Here is a 25966-nt window from a genome sequence, read left to right on the forward strand (position 1 = left end):
CCACTGCTTATTGAATTCTGACTGCTGGGGGTGAGTCCTGTCCTCCTTTTATGAAGGTGGTATCACCCTTGTGCTCTCCTCCCTCCCAACACATCCCTCCTGGTCACTGGCTGGGAGGACGGTAGCTGTCTTAAGGATCCCTCCCTGGAGAGGATGCTGACACCATGCTGCCCTGGGACAGCCCTCTCTCGGGACCAGAGTCCCTTTCTTCTTGAAAATGTCCTGCAATGGGCTCTGCCCTACACCCCAGGAATCACACCAACCACCCCATGGGCCTGCCTTTCCTTCCCGAGCTGCTGGACGTAGGCCTACAGTACGAACTGCAGTGATGCAGAGAAAATTTAGAACCTCTCCATGAAGTACAACTAGAGAAACATTTCCTCTGATGAACTGGGGACACAGTAGTAGAAAGCATCATGAGAAGTAATTTCCACTAGATACTTAACTGTTGTGCAGGCTCTCAGGATTAAAACAATGTGGTTCTGGCTCTTTCTTCAGCAGACAGATGATGGGAGCAGAGGAGCTCTGAAAGAGATCTCATCGCACAGAACAACTCCCTCTAGGACTGCTGTCGGCGGGGGAGCATGACTTAGAGTCATTCATGATTGGGGGCGGGGCTGTGCCAAATGGAAATAACCAAATACGTCTTTTGACCAATACTGAAATGAATTCCAGGCAAAATAAAGTGTTCAATGTAACACAACAAACAGTGGAAAATTAAGAAGTAGAGGTGAAGATTAGTTTGTCTCTGGTAGGAGAAGATTATGTTAATCATCAAACCTGTCAAAAAGAATCCAAAGGGAAGGACTTTTTAAATATTTCACTGCATAAAATTATAAACAGATCTTATTTGTAAAATGAAAACCGCAAACAAAAGCTAAGGGCAAGCAGCAAATTAGGAATTGTTTGCAAAGAATGGGGCAGAAAATTATACAACCCTCAATATCTTAAGAACCCAGTGGAAAAATGAAGGACATTAAATCTATTAAGATGAAAAGAAATATACAGTAAAACAACAAACATTTCCCCCCAGGGCTCATTGGCAGGGATTGCTTTTTAATGAAATGCCATCTGTTGATGAGGACACCCAAAATTCTTCTATGGTCCTGGTGAGGAATGGGCAGTACTTTTCTGTAGGATAATCCTAAGAATTCCATTTATGCTTTCAAATGTTTTCGTGAGTTGATTTTACCTTGCAATTTTAAAGCAATTTTCTGTTGTTATTGTTGTTTTTGAAGATTAAGGTCATCTATTTCCTGTCCTTTTCAGTCACTGACATTGTTTTGGAAACCATGGATTTCAGCAAAAATGGAATTTTCCCTCTTGTCCGGTGTTTTCCATTGCAATGCTCCCCATCCTATTGGTGGAGGGTGTGCTGGGCGGTTCTGATGGTCCCAGCAGCGTTGGTGGGGGGGGGGTGTGGGCCTTCTGCTACCAGTGGCTGGCAAGGACCCAGCACATGTCACATTCTTCTTGGCATCAGATGGTGCTTAATGTCCAGGAATTCCTCGCTTACTTTTTCTCTCTGGCGGTTCCGTCTCCTCTTTCATTAGCTCTGGCTCAGGGGGAAGTCCTATGGACATTACTCCAAATGCCATCCTTTCCCCCCAAAAGGTCAAATAAACCACTGGCACCCACGCTGGGTTTGTTTTCCTTTGTTGAATTTTAGTCCTGTTTAGTGCCCCAGTGAGTAAAATCTTCTGAGATCCCAAACAAAGAAAAAATACATCAAAATGCTAATACAGGTCTGGAAAAAATTCAGACGCTGAAGTCTGGGAAATTATTTTATTGCTTTTCTAAGTTTTCTTTCAACAAAATAGAAGATGGACTAATAACATAGAATTAAAAACAGGAACATTTTATGACAAAACAAGGGTGCTACATTTTAGCCTGCTTAGGGTTCTGAGGCTGGTGTCTGCTCTCTTTGCTGAACAGGGACATTAATGAGGGGTTTCCAAGATCCATACTAATCCCCCCATTCCTGCTCCTACCCCTTGACCCCATGTTGTCAGATCTGAAGGAACATCAGAAACTAACAATTTCTCATGGTACACACTAACGTTCTACAATGCCCTGTCTTGATCCAGCTGAAACCCCCTCAGTGGGAACCCCCCACTTTGAGGAGCTCAGGTACTGACCACCGTAGAGGATAGGAAGAGGCTGATGAGGGGGCCTGAGTCACAAGAGGTATTACTGTTCCTGTTCCTGTGAGGCTGGCCTGGAGGTTTCAGGGAAGGGGGTGGAGGGGAGGTAACCTGGATGGGATTCATGCTGAGTACTCACCTTTGTTTTTATATTTCATTTATTGCTAATTACCATACCAGAAACTTGTAAAAAAAAAATTCAGCTGTGTCAGCTGTAAAACTTGTTTAGCTATGCATACCCTTCACAGTCAGAATATAGAACATTCCCATCTCCCTCCAGATCTCCCTCATGTTAGCCTTTTATCATGATCTCCTGATGGCCTCTTCCTACCCTGACAACTGTTCTCTAGCACTGTAGTTTGTCATTTCATCCCCATCGAATAGGACCATACAGGATAGATGTAACCCTTTGAGGTTGGCTGCTGTCACTCAGCATAACGCCTTTGAGGCCGATCTGCTCTGGAGGGTGTTAACAGTTGCTCCTTTCTGCTGCTGCAGATACACCACAGTGGGTTCTCCCACTGAAGGAGACTTGGGTTTTAACAGCTTTTGGAGTTCACAAATAATGTTGCTCTGAAAATTTGTGTGCAGGCATTTGCCACACTGATGGCATCCTGTAAGAAAGATTTGATGCAATCAGTGAGAACCCAGGAGAGGCAAAGAACATATCTTTAGGACAGAAATTTCTCCCTTGGAGAGATGCCTTTGAAGATTTACTTGTCACCAGCCCCGGAAGGATGAGGTTTGAGAGAAAGCAGGAAAGGGGGTCATGGACGTCATCTGAAAGTGAAGGCATCAAGAGACGTCTGCCTCACAGATTTCCTGGGGGTAACCTCCACCTTTGCCGGAAGGAGGCACTTTAGCCATGAGGTGTCAAGGTAGAAATAAGAGGACAGGACCCAGGGAGCGGTGGGGGCGTGGCACGTTTGCTGGGCATGTTTGACCATCAGCTGAAGACAGGTGAATGTGTTTCTAGAATGGTTAGTCCTCTTCCCCTACAACTGGAGAAAAGCCCCTGTGTTTGTTGGTGGCAAAAGGCCATCTCCCCTGCAGCCACATGTCAAAGGGGTTGGTACGTGGGCTTGGCTCCAGCCCAAATTTTCACGGTGGAAATGACAAATGACCTCTTCATACCCTCACTTCTGGACCTATTATTGAGTAAGTCTCCCTGAGTGTGTTTGGTTCTTTGGACCTAATTGTTTGACTAATAGTAACCACAGCCCCCCAACCCCCACCCCACCCCACCAGCCATCATGGTTGGGCTCGCTAAGGCGATGGGAATTAGGTCAAGGAATTTAACCCTTTGGAGACTTTTATAAGCAGGGAAAAGAGGAAAGAAGAAGGGAAGGGAACTGAGGAGAGGAGAGCCCTCTGTGCCTCCTTGTGGCCCTCCACAGTTGAGTAGGAAGTTTTAAATCCAACACTAAATGTCAACTCACCTAGGTTCCTCAAGTTGGGGATTTGGCAGGGCCCACCATCAGGGCATCTCCATGCACCAGCCCGGCCCTGGCTTGGGGTCCTGTTTTCTTTTCCTCATCTTTTAACAGGCTCAAGGGTTTTCACTAAAACCAGAAGTTGGGTCATTTTGATGACAGGATTCTTTGAACGGCTGCATACTTTCTCATTTAGTGTCAGGAGCCAGGGACCCCTCCAGGGACTGTGGTCAGCTAATGTGGAGGTGCCACCTTGCCTGACACTCGCAGGTGCTGGCGTGTGCTTTCCCGCTTGGCCCCATAGGTGTGAGCACCTGTTTATTACAGAGTCTGACTGGCTTATAGCCTCCTGCTCTGGGTCCTTGCTGAGGCCCCTGATGGACTAAGTTATCCCGTCCCAGTTATTTTTCACTCATTTCTGATCTCAACAGCAGTAAGTTGTATCCTCTTCACTCAGCATTGAAAGAAAAAAGCCATTATTTGGGTCATGAATAGAGACGTTCTTTCCAATTATTAATAGCCCCCAAATAGAGGCATTGGAAAAGTTGGTGCTGTGAACAGTTCTTAGGACAGTGTTGGTCTTTTCTGAGTTCAGAATAATTTTGAAATCTATATAGAGGCTTCTTGGAAGTGCAAAGACAAATAGGGAGTAAAGACCCGTGTTTGGAATTCCAGGCCAGAATAATTTGTACAGAAGCATGAGTGTGTGAGTAGAGAAGAGGTTGTCCCAGGTCTGCAGGAACTGCTTGTTCCCTCAGGCAAACCCCTTTCCTCCCTAGCCATCCTCTCATGAGATAAGGGCTTGCAGTAAATCACCTCGAGGGTCTCTCTAGTTCTGAGCAGAAGGCCCATCTGAGAGATCATCCTTCTTATAAGAGACGCAGAATTCAAAGAGAAGTCAGCTCCTCCCCCCACCCCCACCCCGTACTTGGGTTATCCTTTCGTCTTTTGGTTGCTGCTTTGAAATTTCTCATGTTTTCCTAAATTACTTAGACCAAGGGGAAGGCCTACCCAGTTGAAAGAAAAAGGAATCATTACATTATTATAACGCCAGCTGTCGGTAGATTGGTCCTAACAGGAGTTTCTCATCACGGAGCGTGTTAGTTTTCTATTGCCATATAACAAATTACCACAAATTTAGCAGCTTAAAACAACACAGACTTATCATCTCACAGTTTCCATGGGACTGGCTCCAGGCACCGCCTAACCAGGTCCTCTGCTCAGAGTCTTCACAAAGCTGTAGTCAAGGTATCGACCAGGACTGGAGTCTGGTCTGAGGCTTGGGATCCTCTTCCAAGCTTTTGTGGTTGTTGGCAGAGCTCATTTCCTTGCAGCTGGAGAACTCGTGGTGGCTTGCTGCTGCTTCAGGGCCGGCAGGGTCATCTCTCTCCTAGTCTCTGAGCTCCGGAAATGCCTAAACCGGCTTTAAAACAGCCCACCTGATTAGGTCAGGCCCACCCAGAATAATCTTCCCTGTGATTAACTCAAAATCAGCTGCTTTGGGTGGTGAATATCTGTAAAATCCCTTCCCTGTGGCCATGTGATGTACTTCAGTGATGGGAGTGTCCTGCTTAGACTCAAGGAAGGGGATTATACAGAACCTATATACCAGGGTGGGTTTTTGGGGTGCGTTCTGCTTACCACACTAAAGGAGTTTTTTCTCAATTGATCTGATCATCTGTCTTGGTTTGTCCCATAGAGTTAAATGCTAGCTGCTGCCTAGCCTTGAGACAGTCCCCTAAAACATGTTCATGTCCCGTTCTTTCTTCAGACACTGTCGGGGTTGCCAGACCAGGACAGCTTCTATGATGTGGTGGACTGCCTGGAAGAGCTGGGCATTGCGGCTGTGTCCCAGCGGCACTTGAACAAGAAAGGGACGGACCTGGACTTGGTGGAGCAACTGAACATTTACGAGGTAACAGCACGAACCTTCTGGATGGCATCGTACAGCTTGTCAGAGGCTGAGGTGGACGCATTCTAGTGGCGTAGTTCTGAGCGTGGGGCAGCAGCATCCACAGCACCCGGGAGCTTTACAGAAGGTAGGTTCTGGGGCTCCCCTCCCCCCAGACCTCCCGGATCGGAAGCTTGGAGAGTGCGCACCGCTCTCTGTGCGGTGTAAGCCTCCAGGCACTGCCAGGGCTCCCTCAAAGGCAAAACCCCCGAAGGAGGAGGCACTTGGTCACTCGCTTACTGTTCAAGATACTACACAGCTTTTCCTTTTCCTCTCTGGTCCCTCTTGCCTCGTTATGGTGTTTTATTTGCTATTTAAGGCCCTTGTAAGGGAATAAAAATTTAAACTTTAAAATATTAGCATAGATTTTACCATCCATTTTTGTATTGCACAATGCTAGTTCAAAACGCAACTGTAAGAGCATTTACCTTCCATGCGGAATCCTCTGCAATTTCCAGTTCTGAGCTCCTACAGGCCTGTGTATCTTGTTCCTATCAGAATGGTGGAAACACCATAGGGGATGAACTCTGTTGTTACGTCACTTCTTGACATGTGTTCCTTCCGTTAACCCTCTCCCTTCAGCTGGTGAGTAAGGAAGGGCTGAAAGGGAGAGTAACTGTGGGCTGCCTTATCTTTCCAGTTTTTCTGTGTCATTTCAGCATAAGTGGATGCCCAGTACAGCAGAGTAACCCAGGTAAGAAAGGATGTGGTAGGACCCTTGGTTTGCCATCTCTGTGCATTCAAAGCCACTTCTGTTTGCATGGAAGGCCTCTGGGGTTCCAGGGCTTAGTTACAAGGGAACACACTTAACCTTGTACTCATTTTGGTTCTCACTGAGCTCCCACGGACCGTGCAGCTCTCAGCACTCTGTGCTAATGTGTGCAAGGATTGGCACACGTGCCTGTTGCAGCTTCTTCTCCTCCCATGCACACGTTCCCTTGTTCCATTGGACTTCACTTGTAAAACACAAGTTAAGGGAGGCCTGGGTGGCTCAGTCGGTTAGGCATCTGACTCTTGATTTCAGCTCAAGTTGTGATGGCCGTGGGATTGAACCCTATGTTGGGCTCTGACCTCAGCATGGAGTCTTCTTGTCCCTCTCCCTCTTCTCCTCCCCACCCACCTGTGCTGCTCACACACTCTCTCTCTCAAAAAATAAATTAAAAAAAAAACCAGAAATGTAAAGATAAAATTAATAAGAATTTCAAGCTAGCAAAAGAGTATTAAACCAAGCACAGAGCCCTGAAGAGTGTGAGCATGGAGCCCTGCACAAGTCGCACCTGTGACCCATCCAGGAAGGTGGCCTTGATTTGGGTGACAACTCATGACTTTGTGGCCTTGTTGACTTGAGTTCAAACAGTTCCCTGTGGGTTAGTTTTAAGCCAAATGCCCCCTTATTAAAGTTACTTATCTGATGTGACTCTTGTCTGGACTTTGAGGGTTAGAGCACATCTTATGAGCTGTAAACCACATTCCTTACTGCTGATCTTCACTGTCCCCATTTCTTTTCTTGGCCTGAAGGGGGCAGAATCTGGAGATCTGATTCCCCTCTGGTGTGTGACTAAACGGGAAAGCTAACTACTTTAGACACCTGCTTACCCATAATAATGGTGTGAACTAGGCTATCCTTGAGGACTTTGTCCAGAATATACTCATCATCCCCAAAAGAAACCCCATACCTATTAGCAGACACTCTCCATTTCTCCGTGTCCCCATACTGCATACCCCCAAACCACTAATTTACTCTCTCTCGGATTTGCCTTTTTCTAGACATTTCCTATAAATGGGACCATACAACATGTGACTTTGGGGACTAGCTTTCACTTAACATGTTTTCAGGGTTCAGCCATATTTTAAGCATGTATCTGTACTTTCTTTTTGCGCTAACGTTCCATTGTTGGATAGCACCACATTTTGATGATCTGTTCATCACTGGATGGACGTTTGGGTTATTTCCATTTGGGCGGCAGCTATGAATAATATTGCTATGAACATCTGTGTACAAGTTTCTGTGTGGACATCTACTTTTAGTTCTCCCGGCCATATATTTAAGAGTAGAACTGCTGGTCATAATGGTAACTGAATGCATAGCTCTTTGAGAGACTGCCAGACTGTTTTCCACAGAGGTTGCCCCAAGGGTTCCAACTTCTCTTCATCTTCCTCGATGTTTATTATTGTCCTTGTTTAAAAATCACAGCCGTCCCAGTGGGTGTGAAGTGGTACACATTTTGGTTGTGATTTGTTATTTCCCCAGTGACCAATGATGTTGAGCCTCTTTCCTTGTGTCTGTTGGCCATTTTTCTATTCTTTTTGTGAAGAGATGTCTGTTCAGATCCTTTGCCTATTTTTAAATTGGGTTGTTTTGTTACTCCTGAACTGTAAGGATTCTTAATATATTCTGGATACTAGATCCTTATCAAATATAAATTTTAATATATTTTTCCCAGTATAAGGGTTGTATTGTTCTACTTCTGGCCTAACTGATCAGTCTTATTCATAGTGATATATAATTTTAATCTTTCCTTTTTCCACTTGTAAAAATGATATACTTGTTGAGGAATATATAAGTGTAAGAGCAAAAAAATCACCCATGATTTTATTATTAACCATGGTTAACATTTTGATCCATTTTTCTAGCCTTTTTTGTATAGGTAGGTGTACATTCTTAACTATGGAGATTATTGTCTTTATACGGTGTTGTGTAGTGAATCTTCACTGGTAAATATGTTGGAGCCATTTTTTTGTCATTAAATCTTCAAGAACTTAATTTATTAGGGACACAATACTCTGTCCATATGCATGTACCATAATATAGCCAATCTCCTTTTTTTCAGATTTGGATTATTTCCAAACTCTTTGCGATTAGAAATGCTGTTATGACAGACAACTTTATTCATAAACTTGTGTGCATGGCTAGAGCCCTTGGAGGGATATCTCCCAGTTAAGAGCCTCCATTGGGATTTTCCTAGATAGAAGTGGAGAGACTGACATGTAATTTACTATTTGCTATAAGTCATTGTCATAAAAAGGGACGGATGAGGGACAGAACAGAATTATCTTTATGTAATCTTAGGAGAGATCAGAAGAAGCTGAACGAGAGATACTTGTTATCAGAGCTTAAAGCTTCCCATAACTACCCAGCAGGCCTACTCCTTGTGTCCTCACTCCAGGCATCTTCTCCAGCTGAACCTCTTTCCCCCAGGTATCTGCTCTGACTTATGTGTGTCGTTATCACTGGCACGTGGTGTTGGAAAGCCAGTGGACGGTGGAGGGCCATATTCTTATGGCTCCTAAATGAGAGGTTCATGTAAGAATACCAGAGATGGAGAAGGAAGAAACCAAACACAGTCGGCTTACAGGAAAGTGAAAGGTGGATTTTTCCCAGTACAGATACTTTCTTACCTTCTCTCCTTTCCACCCAATCGGAGCTCCCATCTCTGAGACTGCTCAACCAGAGGCTTACAGGAATACAGCTTTGGATTCTTTATAATCAATATATATTGGAAGATGGCATAATGCAGGTAAATTTGCCATTAGTGAACCAACTAGGAGATAATTTTGAAAAGTGGCCTGGATACCTACTCCAGGAATTTGTGTTTATTTCAGGCTGCACCTGAGCCCACCCGACTCTCAAGCTACCTCCTCATCTCCCTCTTCCCCTTCACACCAACCTTTTTGAAGGTTGTTCTCCAGTCATTATTTTCTTTTATCAAATTGCATTTGCTTCATACGTTTAGCACCAAGGTCATATCATTCACAAATAATAGCACCTCTGTGTTATTTAAAGAACAATAAAATAAATGCCTGTTGTGATGGTTAATTTTATATGTCAACGTAACTGGGCCACAGGTGCTCAGATAATTGGTCAGAATGATTCTAGGCGTGTCTGTGAGGGGGGTTTCTGGATGAGGTGAAGACCTGAGTTGGGAGACTGAGTCAAGAAGATTGCCCTTGCCAGTGTGGACAGGCCTCATCCAGTCTGTTGAGTGGAACAAATTCTCTCTGCCTGATGGTAATGAGCTGGGACATTGGTTGCCTCCTACCTTCGAACTCCCTCTGAGACTAATCCCATTGGTTCTCAGGCCTTTGGACAGCCGATCTTGGGTCTTGTTTGCCTCCACAATCACGAGAGCCAATTCTTTATAATAAATCTCCACGTATATCCTATTTATTGAGTTTCTCTGGAGAATCCTGACTGGTACCCTCCTGTATTTAAGAATCAGGGCATTACCAGGAACTTGGAAATGTCTTTTGTAGCCCTCCCTAGTGTTATCCTCTTGCCTCAGCACTATTTTCTTTTCTTTATACTTTTACCTGAAAATCACTTATTCTGTGAGCTAACGCAAATGCTCAGATTATCAAATCGGTTGACAGATCAGATCTTGTTACCTAGCTGTGCTATCTAGTTATGCTAATAATTTCAAGAATACAGACTTAAGAGATACAGAGGGACCAAGGAGGGGTCTGTCTTAGGTCTTTTCGTCATGGCCCGGATGTGTGCTCTCAGACCCAGAATAGGAGAGGTCTCCAAGTGTGGGGGTCACAGGTCCCCCGCCCGGTGAGTAACATTCCCTTATAAGACATCTCTACTTCATATCTCAGAGAGTCGTGGCTGATGAGGCCATCGATCTATACTTACTTACCACAGGTAACCCACAGCCAGGTGACCCTTAGCTAGTCCTGTGCTGGTAAGGGCTTTCCAGAAATAAGAGCTCTCATTTTAACAAGTATCACGTCCTGTGCTGGTAAGGGCTTTCCAGAAATAAGAGCTCTCATTTTAACAAGTATCACTAGGCTGTTTATTAAGTAGGCTGGTTATTGGCATACTTAACAAAAGACTAGAAGTGGTCACTTGCCTTTTTTCTTTCTCCAGAGGCATTGGTCTGTAAAAGGAGTAAAGAGGTCACAGGCCAGCTGTTTTAACTCCTTCCTCCCAGTCTGGATCCCTAAACAACATATGTTTAATTATATCTGTTCTCAAACTTTTTATAAAGGGAAATATATCATTTGTACCCTTGTATAGTTTTCTTATTTGATTGTTGTTTTTAAACCTACCCATGTTGCGACACTTGAGTGGCTCAGTCGTCTAAGTGTCTACAGACTTAATTCAGCTCAGGTCGGGATCTCAGGGTCGTGAGCCCAAGCACTGTGCTGGAGTCGCCTTAAAAAAAACCCAAAAACACTAAAACCAAAAAACCTACCCATGTTATTGTGTGGCGTACTCACTTACTCATTTTACTGCTGGTGAATGTATGACAGTTTATTTACCCGCTGTTCTCGTAATGGATGTTGGTTGGCTCGTGGTGGTGTTGCCGGACAAACAGTGTTGCTGTTGAGTCTTCTTGGACTTTCCTCTTTGTGTGTATATGCAATACTTTTTTGTGTAAGTATCAGTTTTATTCTTGCTTTATAAAAATATTTATTTTTTCCGATGTTCTATTTCTTTTTTTTGTTGTTAGTTACCATACAGTACATCATTAGTTTTGATGTAGTGTTCCATGATTCATTGTTTGCATATAACACCCAGTGCTCCATGTGATACCTGCCCTGCTTAATACGCACCATCGGGCTCACCGATCTCCCCACCTCTCTCCCCTCTAAAACCCTCAGTTTGTTTCTCAGAGTCCACGATCTCTCATGGTTGCTCTCTCCCTCGGATTTCCCCTCCTTCATTTTTCCCTTCCTTTTCCTAATGTCCTCTATGCTATTCCTTATGTTCCACAGGTAAATGAAACCATATGATAAGTGACTTTCTCTGCTTACCTTATTTCACTCAGCAAAGTCTCCTCCAGTCCCATCCCTGTTGATACAAAAGCTGGGTATTCATCCTTTCTGATGGCTGCATAATATCCCATTGTGTTTATGGACCACATCTCCTTTATCCATTCGTCCATTGAAGGGCATCTTGGCTCTTTTCCCAGTTTGGCTTCTGTGGACATTACTGCTATGAACACTGGGGTGCATATAGCCTTTCTTTTGGCTACATCTGTATCTTTGGGGTAAATACCCAAGTAGTGCAATTGCTGGGTCATAGGGTAGCTCTATTTTCAACTTTTTGAGGATTATCTGCAGTAAATAAATGTTCAATATTTGCAAATCAATCAGTGTGGTAGAACAAATTAATAAGAGAAGAAAGAAGAATCACATGGTCCTCTCAATTGATACAGAAAAAGCATTTGACAAAATACAGCATCCTTTCCTGATTAAAACTCTTCAGAGTATAGGGATAGAGGGAACATTCCTCAATTTGATAAAATCCATCTATGAAAAACCCATAGCAAATACCATTCTCAATGGGGGAAAAACTGAGACCCTTTCCCTTAAGATCAGGAACATGACAAGGATGCCCACTCTCACTTTATAAAAATACTTAGAAATTTGTGTCCTCTCTGATGATTTGCTAGAATTCCCTTAGGGAACTGTGTGGGCCTGTGTGAAGAGGAGTGCATCTGTACGTGCGTGTGTGTGTCTGCATGCATGGGCTGGGGGGGGGGCAGGAGAAAATCTTTGGCAACTCCGTATCTTTACTGGGATCTATTTTGCTAAATTATATTTTACTAGGAAATCATTCATTTATTTTGGATTTTAAATGGATTAGCAAAGAGACATATAATCTCCTATGAATGTTTTTAACTTTCTCTGTGTCAGTGGATATTTTCCCTTTGATATTTTATAATTTTTGTTTATAATTCTAAATAAAGTAGTTTTGTCTATTTTGTTGTTTTTTAAATAATAATTTTGACATATATGATTTGCACTGCTTTTCTGTTTGCAGCTCAATATTTTTTATTTATTTTTTTCATTTTTTTAATTTAATTTTTTAAATTTATTTTCAGCGTAACAGTATTCATTGTTTTTGCACCACACCCAGTGCTCCATGCAATCCGTGCCCTCTCCAATACCCACCACCTGGTTCCCCCAACCTCCCACCCCCCGCCCCTTCAAAACCCTCAGATTGTTTTTCAGAGTCCATAATCTCTCATGGTTCACCTCCCCTTCCAATTTCCCTCAACTCCCTTCTCCTCTCTAACTCCTCCCCTTGTCCTCCATGTTATTTGTTATGCCCCACAAATGAGTGAAACCATATGATAATTGACTCTCTCTGCTTGACTTATTTCATTCAGCATAGTCTCTTCCAGTCCCATCCATGTTGCTACAAAAGTTGGGTATTCATCCTTTCTGATGGAGGCATAATACTCCATGGTGTATATGGACCACATCTTCCTTATCCATTCGTCCGTTGAAGGGCATCTTGGTTCTTTCCACAGTTTATTTTGAGAGAGAGCAAGAATGCAGGGAGGAGAGGCAGAGAGAAAACAAGAATCTCAAGCAGACTCCCTACTGAATGTGGCCCAGAGCCCAGCATGGGGGTCTATCTCACCACCCTGAGGTAATGATCTGAGCCAAAATCAAGAGTCAAACACTCAACCTACTGAGCTACCCAGGGGCCCCTCAATGCTTGTTTTTAAAATTGAGGTACAGTTGACATACAATATCCTATTAGGTATACATCATAATGATTCAATCATTTTGTACATTATGAAATGGTCCCAGGATAAGCCTACTTACCTTCCACTGTACAAATTTCTTACAATATTATTGACCATATTCCCTATGCTGTACATTACAACTCCATGACTTATTTATTTTATAACTGGAAGTTTATACCCCTTAACCCCCTTCATCTATTTCTCCCAACCTCTGAGCCCCTCCTTACTCTGGTAATAGCTTGTTCCTTGTATCTATGAGCCTGTTTTGTTGTTTTGTTTTTTCACATTCCACATATAAGTGAAATAATATGGTATCTGTCTTTCTCTATTGGACTTATTTCACTTAGCATTATACCTTCTCGGTCCACCCATGTTGTTGCAAATGGCAAGATTTCATTCTGTTTTATGGCTGAAACATTGTGTATATAGACCACATCTTTTTTATCCATTCATCTGTCAGCGGACACTCAGGTTGCTTCCATATCTTGGCTATTATAAATAAAACTGCAATAAACATAGGAGTGCCTATATCTCTTTTGAATTGGTATTTTCATTTTCTTTGGAGAAATACCCAGAAGTGGGATTGTTGGGTCAAATGGTAGTTCTATTTGTAAATTTTTGAGGAATCTCTGAACTGTTTTCCAGAGTGCACCAACTTACGTTCCCACCAACAGTGCTCAAGGCCTCCCATTTCCCCACATCTTCACCAACACATGTTATTTCTTGTCTTTTTGATAACAGCTGATTCCAACCAGTGTAAGGTGATATCTAGCTGTGGTTTTGATATGTTTCCCTGATGATTCATGATGCCGAGCATTTTTCATGTCTGCTGGCCATCTGTATGTTTTCTTTGGAAAAATGTTTAAGTCCTCTGTTCATTTTTTAATTGGGTTGTTTGGGAAGTTTTGGAGTGTCTTTATATATTTTGGATATTAACCCCTTACTGGATGTATAATTTGCAAACATCTTCTCCCATTCAGTAGGCTGCCTTTTTTGTTTTGTTGGTGGTTTCCTTCGCTGTACAAAGAGCTTTTTAGTTTGATGTAATCCCATTTGTTTATGTTTGCTTTTGTTCACCTTACCTGAAGAGACTGGTCCAAAAAGATACTGTTGAGGATGATGTCCAAGAACTGTTGATGTCCAAGAGATGTTATTCTAGAAATTTTGTGGTTTGGGGTCTTATATTCAAGTCTTTTCTCCATTTTGAATTTATTTTTGTGTGTGATACAAGGAACTGGTCCAGTTTCATTTTTTTTGCTTGTAGTCGTCCAGTTTCCCATCATAATTTATTGAAGAACCTGTCTTTTCCCCCATTGTATATTGCTGCCTCCTTTGTCAGTGGTTTATTGATGGCCTTATTTCTCTTCTATTCTACTGATCTATGTATCTGTGTTTGTGCCAGTATTATACTGTTTTAATTACTGTAGCCTTGTAGTAGAGTTTGAAATCAGGGAGTATGATAACTCCAGCTTTGTTTTTCTTTCTCTAGATTGCTTTGACAATTTGGGGTCTTTTGAGGTTCCATACAAATTTTAGGATTATTTGTTCAACTTTGGTGAAAATGCCATTGGTATTTTGATGGAGATTGCATTGAATCTTTAGATTACTTTGGGTAGAAGGGACATTTTAACAGTATTCTTCCAATCCAGCAGCATGGTATATCTTTCCGTTTATTTTTATTTCAACTCCTTTCATCGGTGTTTTATAGTTTTTAGAAAATAGGTTTTTCACTGCATTGGTTAAATTTAATTCTAGGTAATTTTTTGGATGTAATCATAAATGGGATTGTTATCTAATTTTTCTTTCTGATATCTCATTATTAGTATATAGAAACATTAACCCATTTTGTGTACTAATTTTGTATGCTGTAACTTTACTGAATTCACTTATTAGTTCTAATCTTTTTTTTTTCTTTTTGGTGGAGTCTTGAGGTCTTTATATAGTATCATGTCATCTATAAATAGTGACACTTTTATTACTTCTCCCTTTCCAGTTTAGAAGCCTTTTATTTCTTTTACTTGCCTAATTGCTGTGGCTAGGACTCCAAATACTATATTGATTAAAAGTGATGAGAGCTCACATCCTTGTCTATTCCTAATCTTAGAGGAAAAGCTGTCAGCTTTTCACCTTTGAGTGTGATGTTAGCTCTCCTTTGTCCTCTATAGCCTTTGCTATATTGAGGTATTTCCTTCTATACCTACCTTTGTAAGAATTTTCACCATAAATGGATATTGAATTTTTGTCAGATGCTTTTTCTGTACCAGCTGAGATGATCATATGATTTTTATCCTTTGTTAAGATGATGTATGCTGTTGATTGGTATGTGGATGTTAAACCATCTTTGCATCCCTGGCGTAAATCCCCCTTGAGGATGGTGTATGATCCTCTTAATGTATTGTTGAATTTGGTTTGCTAATATTTTGTTGAGGATTTTTGCAGTGATGTTCACTGGGGATATTAGCCTGTAATGTGTGTGTGTGTGTGTGTGTGTGGTCTTTATCTGGTTTTGGTATCAGGGTAATGCTGGCCTCAGAAAATGAGTTTAGAAGTGTTCCTTCCTCTTCAATTTTTGTCTTTATAATTTTCTTCCTTACTTCTCTTTCAGTTTACTTTGTTGTTATTTTTCTAGTTTTTTTTGGATTGATTATTTATTTCATTTCCTTACTTTTTGTTCACCATCCTCATGTTCCTAGACTGTAATGCACTTGGCGATGATGTGTTCTTTTTTTAAAATATGGTGTTGGAATTCTGTTTGTTACCACCTTATTTAGGAGTTGTACACAAGTACTCTTAAGTGTACTTATCCTCCCCCCACCTCTTCTCTTCCTCTCCTTCTCTTTCTATGCCATTTTTATCAGGCGGGACATCACTGTTTCATTAGCCCTTTGAAAGAATGATGCTAGTGTTCATTAGATGACTCTTGTGTGTTGCGTCTTGATTATTTCTGGTGACTAAGCATACAAATGGCTCCAGGATAGCTCTCTGATCTTTCCTTCTCAGTGTCCTCCCCTGGGACATTCTCTGACCTCCCTTGCAGTGTTGGGGTTTCCTTATCAGACCTCCTCTCTCAGTCTGTGTGGCCTGTTTAGGTTCACCGAGTGAGCTCAGCAGCTTTTGAGGCTGGTGGCTGATATTTGACCTTGAGCTTTTGCCAAGGCATGCCTGCTTCTCTGCCTGCTTCTCTGCCTGCTTCTCTTCTTGTGTTACATTCATTCATGGGGGCCTAGTATATATCATATACTGTGCTGGGGCTAAAAATACAGAGAAGTTCTGTCTCTGTCCAAGGAACTTCAAACCTGTAGTCTAAGACAAGCAAGTAGCAGATTCCTCCAGCAGCTAAATGTAACAGTGTGGAGGGACACAGACGGGGCCTGAGGTGCTCTGTGCTGGACACGGCTGCTTAGAACCTGCGCACGACATGGAATCAGCCTTAACTGAACTTCATTCTTCTCCCACGAAGAAGAGAAAAATCCTGTATCATCTGTTCATTTCTCCACTATTATAAGCAATAGAGTCTCCCCATGTTACATACCTAGAAGTATCTTAGACTCCTTTTTTTCCCTCCTCTGCACCCTCCCCTCCCATTTAGAAATCTGATTGCTGACAACCTCACTTTCTTCTTCATTCCCCTAGCTCTGATCCTGTTGTTAAGTACCTGGATTATTATGATATCTTCTTCTCATTCATTTGTTCCTCAGCACCACTTCATTGAGCACCTACTATGTTCCAGGCCCTATTCCAGACCCCAGGACATAGCAGTGAGCTAGATGGATAAGGCCATTGCCTTCAGGGAGTGCACACTCTCACAGGGTACGGACAGTGGCCAAGTGCATGAATAAGCTGAGAATCAGAAGCTCCAAACATGTTGATGGAGAGAGGCAGGATGATGTAGGGGTGAGAAAGTGAGGCAGGGGCAGGGAAGACAGTTTCTGAGAAGAGGGCCTAAAGAAGGAAAGTAATGGAGGGCAAAGCAGGGGAGGAGCTCTGACTTGGCAGGTGCGAAGGGTAAAAAAGAGGTTGGTGTGACCAGAGGGGTCAGGGTCTGGGAAAGCAGCATGACCTGAGCCTGGCAAGGCTGGCATCCTACAAGGGCTGCATCCCAGGGAGGCCTCTGTTTTCTCCACTGGCCTAACTCCCAGCAACTGAAGAAAGGATCCTCCTGACAGTCAGATCTGACTATGCCATTCCTCTGTTTAAGAGAACAAACTCTCAAGCAAGCAGATGAATTAATGAATACATGAGAAAACTTTTCTGTGGCCAGCAGGATGGAGCCCAGATACCTTGAGTTGTTATAGGGACCTACATTATCTGTAGCCTTTATAATCCTGTGGCCTTGTCTCTGGCCACTCCTACAATGTCTCTGAAGTCCCCTCCTGTCTCTGGAACATGGAAGGCAGGTCTTTGCTGGGGAGAGCAGGGGGCTTTCCTTCATTCTCTCTTCTTTGCCTTGAGTTCTTCCTTTCTGTTCTCACAGTTGGCAAATTCCTACTCCTGTAGGGGTCACCATAGCTGTCCCCTTATCCACAAGACCTTCATGGCAAGATAAAAGGAGTTCCGGCTGCCTGTCCCCTCCTCTTTGCTCACAACTTAAGAGAACTCACTATGACCCTACCTCGGACTGAGCAGTCCTCAGGACAGACTTGTCTGTAAGTCTTCCTTTGAGCTGCTACTCTGAGGCATGTCCTGTTTCTCTCTTTGGCCCCAGGACCCAGCAGTGTGCCTGTCAACAGTAGACATTCAGTAACTACTCAAATGAAGGTCCCTTTTAAATATCACTTGTTTTATGGACTGTATTTGCCAGATGCCCGGTTGAAGAAAGGGCATGATTTAATCAGAATGCAGCTATCTTAAAGGAAAGATGCCTTGAGCGATAGATACCTCAAGCTCGATGCTTGAGATACTGGGCAGGGTCAGGGTTTTTATTCCTTTCTGAAAGTGAATATTTTGAAAAATATTTACTGCCACAGGACAACTAAGTTCAGTATCTAGGGACAGCAAGGAGGTCTATATGCAGAGCCAGGCTTTTCCTCACAAAAGACTATGAATGTTTTCATGTAATTGTAGAGAACGTGGTTGGGCTTCTAGAATTCTTCCTAACAGTGGAGAATGTCTGGTGACCACATGTCCTGGACTTTCTGGGGACAGGCCCAATTCCATGTAATTTAAATCCATTTCAGAGAGGTGTTTAATTCCTGTTTAATTAAATTCATTTTAATTTTTATAGCTCTATGTAAGTTTTCAAATACATAAATTCAGGATTCAAAATACAAAATCTTTTGTCAGATTCTGTGTTCTAAGTTTTGATTCTAAAAATGTGGTCCTGGTAATGGAAAAGCCTATTAAGGCTGGAGACTTTGGGGGTGAGAGTGTGATAATGTGATTTACTTTAAGAAATATGTATTTGGTCATTATCCTCATTTCTGGCTCACAGCTCCCCAAACCCTTGTAATTTCCCAAGTGTAAAGAGTGATAAAGGTATATTTTGTAATGTTAGTGAGTTGGCTTTTGGAAAGCACTTAACAGTGGGGACTGGTTGCCAAAGGAGGACCAGCGATGTGATGAAGTGGTTGAAATTTTCAGTCCCAAACCTTGACCCCCTGGGGCTGGAGGGGTGGAGGTTGGATCAGCCAATGGCCAATGACTTGTCAATCATGGCTACATCATGAAGCCTCCATAAAAACCCAAGAGGACAGCTCTTGGGTCTACTATGGAGAACTTTCAATCTTGGGGAAGCAGAATGCTCCCACATTCCACCAAGTTCCATGAGGACAGAAGTTCCTTTGTTTGGGAACTGGCCCTATGTATCTCTTAATCTGGCTGTTGATTCATATTTTTTATCCTACCATTTAATAACCTGGTCAATGTAAGTATTTCCCTGAGTTCTGTGAGCCATGCCAGCAAATTCATTGAACCTAAGGAGGAGGTTGTTGGACCCTCCAATGTGGTTGGTCAGAAGTGTAGGTAAGAGCCTGGAGCTTGCAACTGGCTCCTGACTTGGGGTGGGAGGCAGTGGGGCAGTCCTGTAGAACTGAACTCTTAACCTAGAATATTTGATGCTGGCTCTGGGGAGATAGTGTCAGAACTGAGTTGAATTCAGTTCAACTCTTAGACACCCTGCAGATGTCCAAGAATTGCTTGACCCCCTAGTGTTGGAATTGGGTCCAGAGACCCTGAAAGAGAGGGGTAGCTATGAATGTTAGGGATCATTAACTAATAAGTCCAATCTCTTAAAGTCCTTTCATATCATAGGTGATTTTTAAAATGTATGTCCATTACCGTTGCCGCATAGCCAGCAAGCCAAAAACAGTGACCTAATACAGCAATTTTGCTCATGATTCTGTGAGTCAGACATTTGGGCCTGGTTCAGCCTAGAGTCTCATGTTGCTGCAGTTATCTGGTGGCTTGACTGGGGCTGCGTGTTCTAAGATGGCGTCATTCACTTGGTTTGGCTTTGGGTGCTGACGCTTGGCTGGGCTATGTATCTTTAGCAGGCTAGCCCACACCTCTTCACATGGTAGCAGCATTTTAGAAGAGCCAGTCCCAATGTGCAAACACCTTTCAAGCCTTATTTGCCTCATGCTTGCTGATGTCCCATTGGCCAAAGCAAGTCCCATGGAAAATGGACTCAGTGTAAAGGGGTGGGTACAGAAGAACGAGGAAACAGGGAAGCATGGCTCTCTGGGAGCCCAGCGCTGTGACCATCTCCTACAAGTTGCCATTGGTATAGTTGCTTCTTGAAGTGTTGCTAGCACTGGCATCCACTTCACCTAAAAGCTGAACCAAGATCTATAGGTGTAGATGTATATGTAAAGGATTAAGAGGAAGGTGTGAGATAGCAGTATGGAGAAAGTGTATCTATTATGCAATGATGGCTGCCTGTCCCAATGGTAGCAGTAATATAATGATATAAACTCAAAGAAATGTGGTAGCTTTTGACTTCCATCAAAAAGGTTCACATTGTTGGATAGTTGATGGTATTAAAAAATTAGTTTAAGTGGAACAGTGTTATGATGGTTATGGTTTTAAAAAATCCTTATCTTTTAGGGATGTATACTAAAATAGTTATGAAATGAAATGAAATAATGTGATATAAAATGAAATGATGTGATCCGGGATTTACTTCAAAGTCTGGGCTTGGGGGTAGGAGTGACGTATAAATAACATAAACCTGGATGGGGTTGGTACTTGTTGGACTATCAGGGATGATGAACACATCACAGTCTTCACAGGCTCTCTCATACTTTGCATATGTTTGGAAATTTCCATAATAAAAACTTGAAAAAAGCATCTAGATCATTCTCCGGCCTCAGCGGTGGATGGAAGCTGTCACAGAGGCCTACACTGCTTCTAACCGCTTTCCTAGTAAGGTGGGGGTAGAGTATGCAAGCACTCAGGCCGGATTGAGAAACCGTTTGCTCTGGGTGTTAGTGTATAGACAGTGTTCTACATTTAATTAAAAGAATTAGAAGATGTTTGCTGAGGGGCCCAGCAAGTGAAATGCTTCCTCATTAGGGAGAGACGAGAGATTCCCTGAGACATGGTTGAGCTCATCTTGGGTTTGGTGGAGGACACTTGTTGCACATGTAGTTAATTAGATCTGACACCAGAGATTTGGAGGAAGAGGCGTGGTAAGCGCTGTTCTCTCCAGGTCTTGGCCAGCTCTGCACGTTCTTGACTAATTTGTCGTGCTCCCTAGAATCTAAATAAATGGGCACTCCCACCATAGCCTTGCATGGGAAAGGAAAGCCTCTTTTCCTGTCTCTGGTGGATACTGGTGACTCTACGATTCTTCTTGTAAAAACAAAATCATGAGTGAACACCAGGCCCGAATTTTATGTTATACAGTTGCTCGCAGTGAGGCCTAAAGCAGACATTGAACTGACTGGGATTCTGAGCTCCATGTCTACCCTTCTGTGTGCCCCTTTCTTTCTTTTAAAGAGATAGATGTTTTGCTGAGGTTCTGAACTTTAGAAGCCCCCATTAAAATTTGTTTTATGGGGTTTCTTTGATAATTTTTCCAGATTTTTCTTTTCATTTAAACTTCTTGATTGTCTCCATCTTCTCTGACAAAAGGCAGTTAAAGTGGGTTTTGGTCTGTGCTGTGTGCACAAAGCTTCTCTCTGAAAGGAGCTGTGAGAGGCATGCTATTTGATCCTTGGATCTCTGAGGTTAGACAAGGAATTAGAAATATCTGAACTCTACTTTATCCCCTAATCTTATCATTCCAAATGTGTGCTTAATAAGAAGCAGAATCAATACTTTGGGTCAGAATAAGTTCAAACGGTCTAGAATTTTTATATCTAAAAAATGAGGAAAAACAATTGGTTAGAAATACTTTAAAATGCCATCCTTCGTTAGATATACAATCATTCTCCAACTTCCTCAGAGAATGCCATTTAAAGTGCTAATGCGGAGATGATAAATGTGATTAACCAAATGCATCATTTCTTTCTTAGTTCCTGTAGTGATGTTGGAGGGGCGACCCCTAGGAAATGGACTTTCCAATGATATTTTGCTTTAGTTTTTTCCAATGACATTTTATAACCATACCTTTTCTGAACTGTGATCAATTGTTACCTCAAACCTCCCAAAATTATGTCTGACTAGTAAATTCTGAGAGAACAAATAGTCAAAATATTATTAAATTGTCCTCCTATACCTGAGAGTGTGGTATAAAATGTATCCAGAACAAAGATGGCGTTTTCACTAAATTGATCTTACCCAAAAGCTAGAGCCAGAGGAAACTGGAGATGGAAGGGAGAAAGGGGGTGGTGCACCCCTGTGAAACAGGCCACCTGTCCCAGATGTTCATCCCTGGGAACCGGGATGAGGGTGGTTAACCTGGCCTTGACACAGTCAAGCTCACCTTTTGCTAGATGAGTACAGGGGCCCAAACCTGGGGCATGGGGAACCACTGATTTTGCACTAACTGTGGTTTTCTACAGGCAGGCGATATGAAAACCATGTTGCATGGTCAGCCAGTCTGGGTCTCCGTTCTCTCCCCTGTCAGGACTGAGCTGTGAAATGTGACCAACAGCTCCTGCAGGGTCGGAAAATCGGCATCTCTGGGGGTGCAGGACCGTGGAAGTCCTCGGTTGCGGAGTCAGAGACACTGCACTGCTGGACTTGGCTGGGACGGGCTCAGCCATGCCGCTTCTGTGCGGTGGGGGGATTTGTGGCCATCCTGGGCCCCTGCATCTGACGGCCTTGCTTGGTTAAGGATGGACCTATTTATTGAGTACCAGCCACATAACTCATCTCTGCAGAAGCTGTTCTTAAGGCAGTCCCACAAATGCAACACTGTTACCCTCCCGGGACTAGCTGGAGAAAAGGCGACTAACTAGCTGAGGGTCTCAGCTGGCTGGAGAGAGGCACTCCAGCATGCAGGCGAGATCTAGGCAGCCACAGCTTGTGCTCTGCTGACTGTCCAGTTTTAGTGAGGGCGGGCACAGAGCCCACTTATGGGAGCTGGCGATGCAGGCGAGCGTCGCCCCGGCCGGGAAGAGTGGGCACGGGTAAGGAGGGAGCCACGGCAGAGCCCAGGCCGACAGAGGCAGCCCCCAAACCGAGGCTGCTGTAGAGCAAAACCCAGGACGGAGTGAGATTAAGAGGTGGCCGAGCTGGGCCTCCGCAGAGGGCGCCAACTAGGAGCAGGACTAAAATACCCTTCGGGGGAGGGCAGAGGTCCGGGGGTGTGGTGCCAGCTGGCTCGGGTTCCTGCGGGAAGTTCAAAGTGGCCAAGTGTAAGGCAGTTATTCTGCTGGCCAAATATGCGTTACTTTTAAGAGGAGATTCAAAACAAAACGACAGCTTGAGAGGTGAGGTCTATCTCTGGTACGTATTTTTGTGATGAGCATATGTTGGCTCTCTTGTGTCACTTCAGGCTCCAACCGCACTCTGGGGACCAGGCCGGGAGGAGGGTAGCCCCCCTCGCTGCAGTGCGGGGGGTGGGGGGGGGGAAGCGCTGACCTCAGGCAGTCCGTGCTGCTGCAGGGCCCTCTGCGACAGATCCCCAGCTGCGGCCAGCTCGGTTCACCTGCCTCAGGTAGCTCTCAACTCCAGCCAGAATCCTTGCTGTGCTGCGTAGGGAAGCGAGCTCAGGAACGATCAGGCACTCGACGGCCCCCTGCGGCTGGGCTTCAGGACAGACCCTTCCTTCTGGACTAGAGCAGAGCAAAGGGGGAGCCCGGAGAGCTGCAGCCCCGGAAAGGACAGTGCTGGGCTCCAGGGTAAAGAGCCTGTCTAGTTACAGAGTCCTTTTCAGACCTACTCAGGGTATCTGTGGGCCTTTCCCTTCCGCATTTGACTGGGAAAGTAGACAGCGGCAAGCCTCTTTCAGTTTGCAGACTGCACTCAGGCACGCCTGTGTTTGTGAAGATCTTGTAGAGAAGTGGAGTTCGCAGGATGGAAAGAATGGAAAGCCTCCTTAGAGGGAGCCTGAAATGCAGATCACACCTAAGGTCTCGGAGAGGTTGTCATGTCTGACCTTGCCCTGGGCGCTCTCTGCTTTTTCAGGTGGCACTGCGGCTGGAGGATGGCGATGAGAGCGCCGAGCCGCCCCCCAGCGGGCGTCGGGACCGCAGGAGGGCCAGCGTGTGTTCCGGTGGCAGCAGCGGCAGCGCGGGCGAGCAGCGGGGCCTGGACCGCAGGCGCAGCCGCAGGCACTCCGTGCAGAGCACCCAGAGTCCCCTGTCGGCCCCCACCAGTCCCTGTTCCCAGTCGGCTCCTGGCTTCAAGCCCAGTCAAGTACGAGAGCACTGTGAAAAGTAAGCATCACCCCAGCCCTAGTGAGGGGTGTGAGGACCCTGGAGAGGTGGGAGGGGTCACAATCCCGCAGGGACCCACCACCCCGCCCTCCCTGCCGGCCAGACCCACCACCCCGCCCTCCCTGCCGGCCACACAGCCTCTCCGGACTTGTTCCCTGCCTCTTCTTTTTCCTTAAAACATCACTCCCAGAGGCCCTTGGAATGTCCCCCTGGCAAGTTGGTCCTGGGGATAGGCATAGATTTGATCTTACCAACCCCACAAGCTCTTCGTCACACATTTGTGCTTTGATAGTCCTATCTCGTTTAATATCTGTTCAGAAAATCTGTGCTTTATCAAATGGAAAAGAATCCAAAACACAAAACAACGTAGAAACAAATTGTGCGCCATCCTGAAAATGTAAGATCCTAAATCTTGAAATACTTGTAGCAATGCATAGTTGAGGGTGATTTTAGTTAAATAGAATAAGCCTGTTTGAATTAAATCGATAAAATATAGAAACATATATGTACATATACATTGCCTTCTATTCATAGGAGTAGATAATACATAAATATATATGTAGATTTCAGGAAATGCTATTGCCATGTTTTTTTAATCATTTAGCAAACACTTTTATTGCATATCTGTTATAGGCCAGGACTTTCTGATACAGTAAAGATATAAGGTATGATCTATGCCCTTCTCAGGCTCACATCTGGGCTGGGAGAAAGTAAAAATGAGGAAGGTAGATAGGAAGGAATAGAAAGGTTGACGATCTCATGAGAAATTATATATATATATATATATATATATACACACACAAAGTAGTAAATTTTGACAAAATCTACAGGAACGCAGAAATGGTTCTCTAAAGCAGAGGGGCAGCCAAGTAGATGGCCATTCTCTTCTGGGGTCTGGGTCCACTGCTGTCTTCCCGAGTGAATACTGTCCGTTCACGAGGATGCTGGAGCTCTGTGGACCCATCCATGCCAGCCAGCTCCACCTGGACGGCCTGGTACACTGGTTTGCCAGTGCATCCCCTCCTGCTGCTGGCACGTGGGACCTCCACTTACGTCATTTGGCTGCAGCATTTTCTGTCATCATGGAAAGCCACCTGGGAGCCACATGTAGGTCATGAGGCTGCCTGAAGTAGAAAATAACTCCGAATAAGTTAGGTGCCCTTAAGGGAGTGATCAAGTTATGTCCCTTCCTAAGGGAACACCCACCCTCGTCGTGAGAGATGCCCGAACAGTCTGGTACTCCTAGGATCCCTGGAGGATGAGCTGGCCATGCCTTGGGGTGCATCCTGTCACAGAAGGAGAGGAGGGCCTGAGTCTGAGAGTGATGTGCAAGCCCATCCGTATTGACACTCTTCTCTAGCACATAACTATCCATCTACAGATTGTTCTAAGGGTTTGTGTGGAACAAGCTCTATTATAATGGAAGGAAGACAAAAACTTCTAAAGAGACTGAGGAATGAGAAGGTCGGCCGTGAACGTTGTTGCCCCTTGTGGTCTAAGATCTTCAAGAAACTTAGTGCTCAAAGGCCATGTAACGTTCTCTTCAGCACTTGCTGCTAGCTAATGGCTTCGGAAATTAACATGGAGAGAAGTGTGTACAGTGGGCTGAAAATTTCTATGTAAACCCAGCCCAGATGCTGAGGACAGTCCTCTGGAGTCCTTATCCACAGCACTTGGTGTTCTCTTGTTCTGTCCGACTTGTGTCATATAGATTCCTGGTCTGTTTCTTGCTGTTACGCTTGTCAAAGGTGCCCATGTTGTGAGCTCAGGCAGCCATGCCTTGTGACAAGTCAGCAAGGACGGCAGCAACGGAGTGGACCATCCTGGGCATAGTTGACAGTTTCAAGGCGCGGGGCTTGGCGGGATCTGGCACGGGAAGCTACACATGACAATTTGCACTCTTCTTGTCTCATTCTTTTCAAGTAGGACTGCATTTTCATTTTACTGAAATGAGTACATGACGTAAATTTATAGCATTTATTTGAGAAGAACACACTTTCCCGCTTGGAAAGACAGATAACGTTGTGCAGATTGATTATGAAGTGGCTCTATCCATGAGGGCTGAGGAGGGATTTTCTCGTCCCAAAACAACAGTACAGTTTTGGCAGCGGTGGGAGTGGGATGGAGGGAAAGGGCGACGAGAAGCCGAATGGGAAATGATCCCAGCGTGCATACCTTAGTCACC

The 25966-nt window shown here is 44.1% G+C and overlaps 1 protein-coding gene across 3 annotated transcripts in view; it reads left to right on the forward strand.

Moving 5' to 3' along the window:
- Positions 1-25966, forward strand: part of LOC111142502 (formin homology 2 domain containing 3) — a 467037-nt gene that overhangs the window by 302224 nt on the left and 138847 nt on the right. For all 3 annotated transcript variants that reach the window (XM_022495723.1, XM_022495724.1, XM_022495725.1), the window contains exons 9-10: positions 5349-5492; positions 23531-23781. In XM_022495723.1, coding sequence (XP_022351431.1) covers positions 5349-5492; positions 23531-23781 — 395 coding nt within the window. The remainder of the gene's footprint in view (positions 1-5348; positions 5493-23530; positions 23782-25966) is intronic.

The sequence above is a fragment of the Enhydra lutris genome, unplaced genomic scaffold, assembly GCF_002288905.1.
Source record: "Enhydra lutris kenyoni isolate GAN:26980312 unplaced genomic scaffold, ASM228890v2 scaffoldscaffold8, whole genome shotgun sequence".
Classification (NCBI taxonomy): Eukaryota; Metazoa; Chordata; class Mammalia; order Carnivora; family Mustelidae; genus Enhydra; species Enhydra lutris.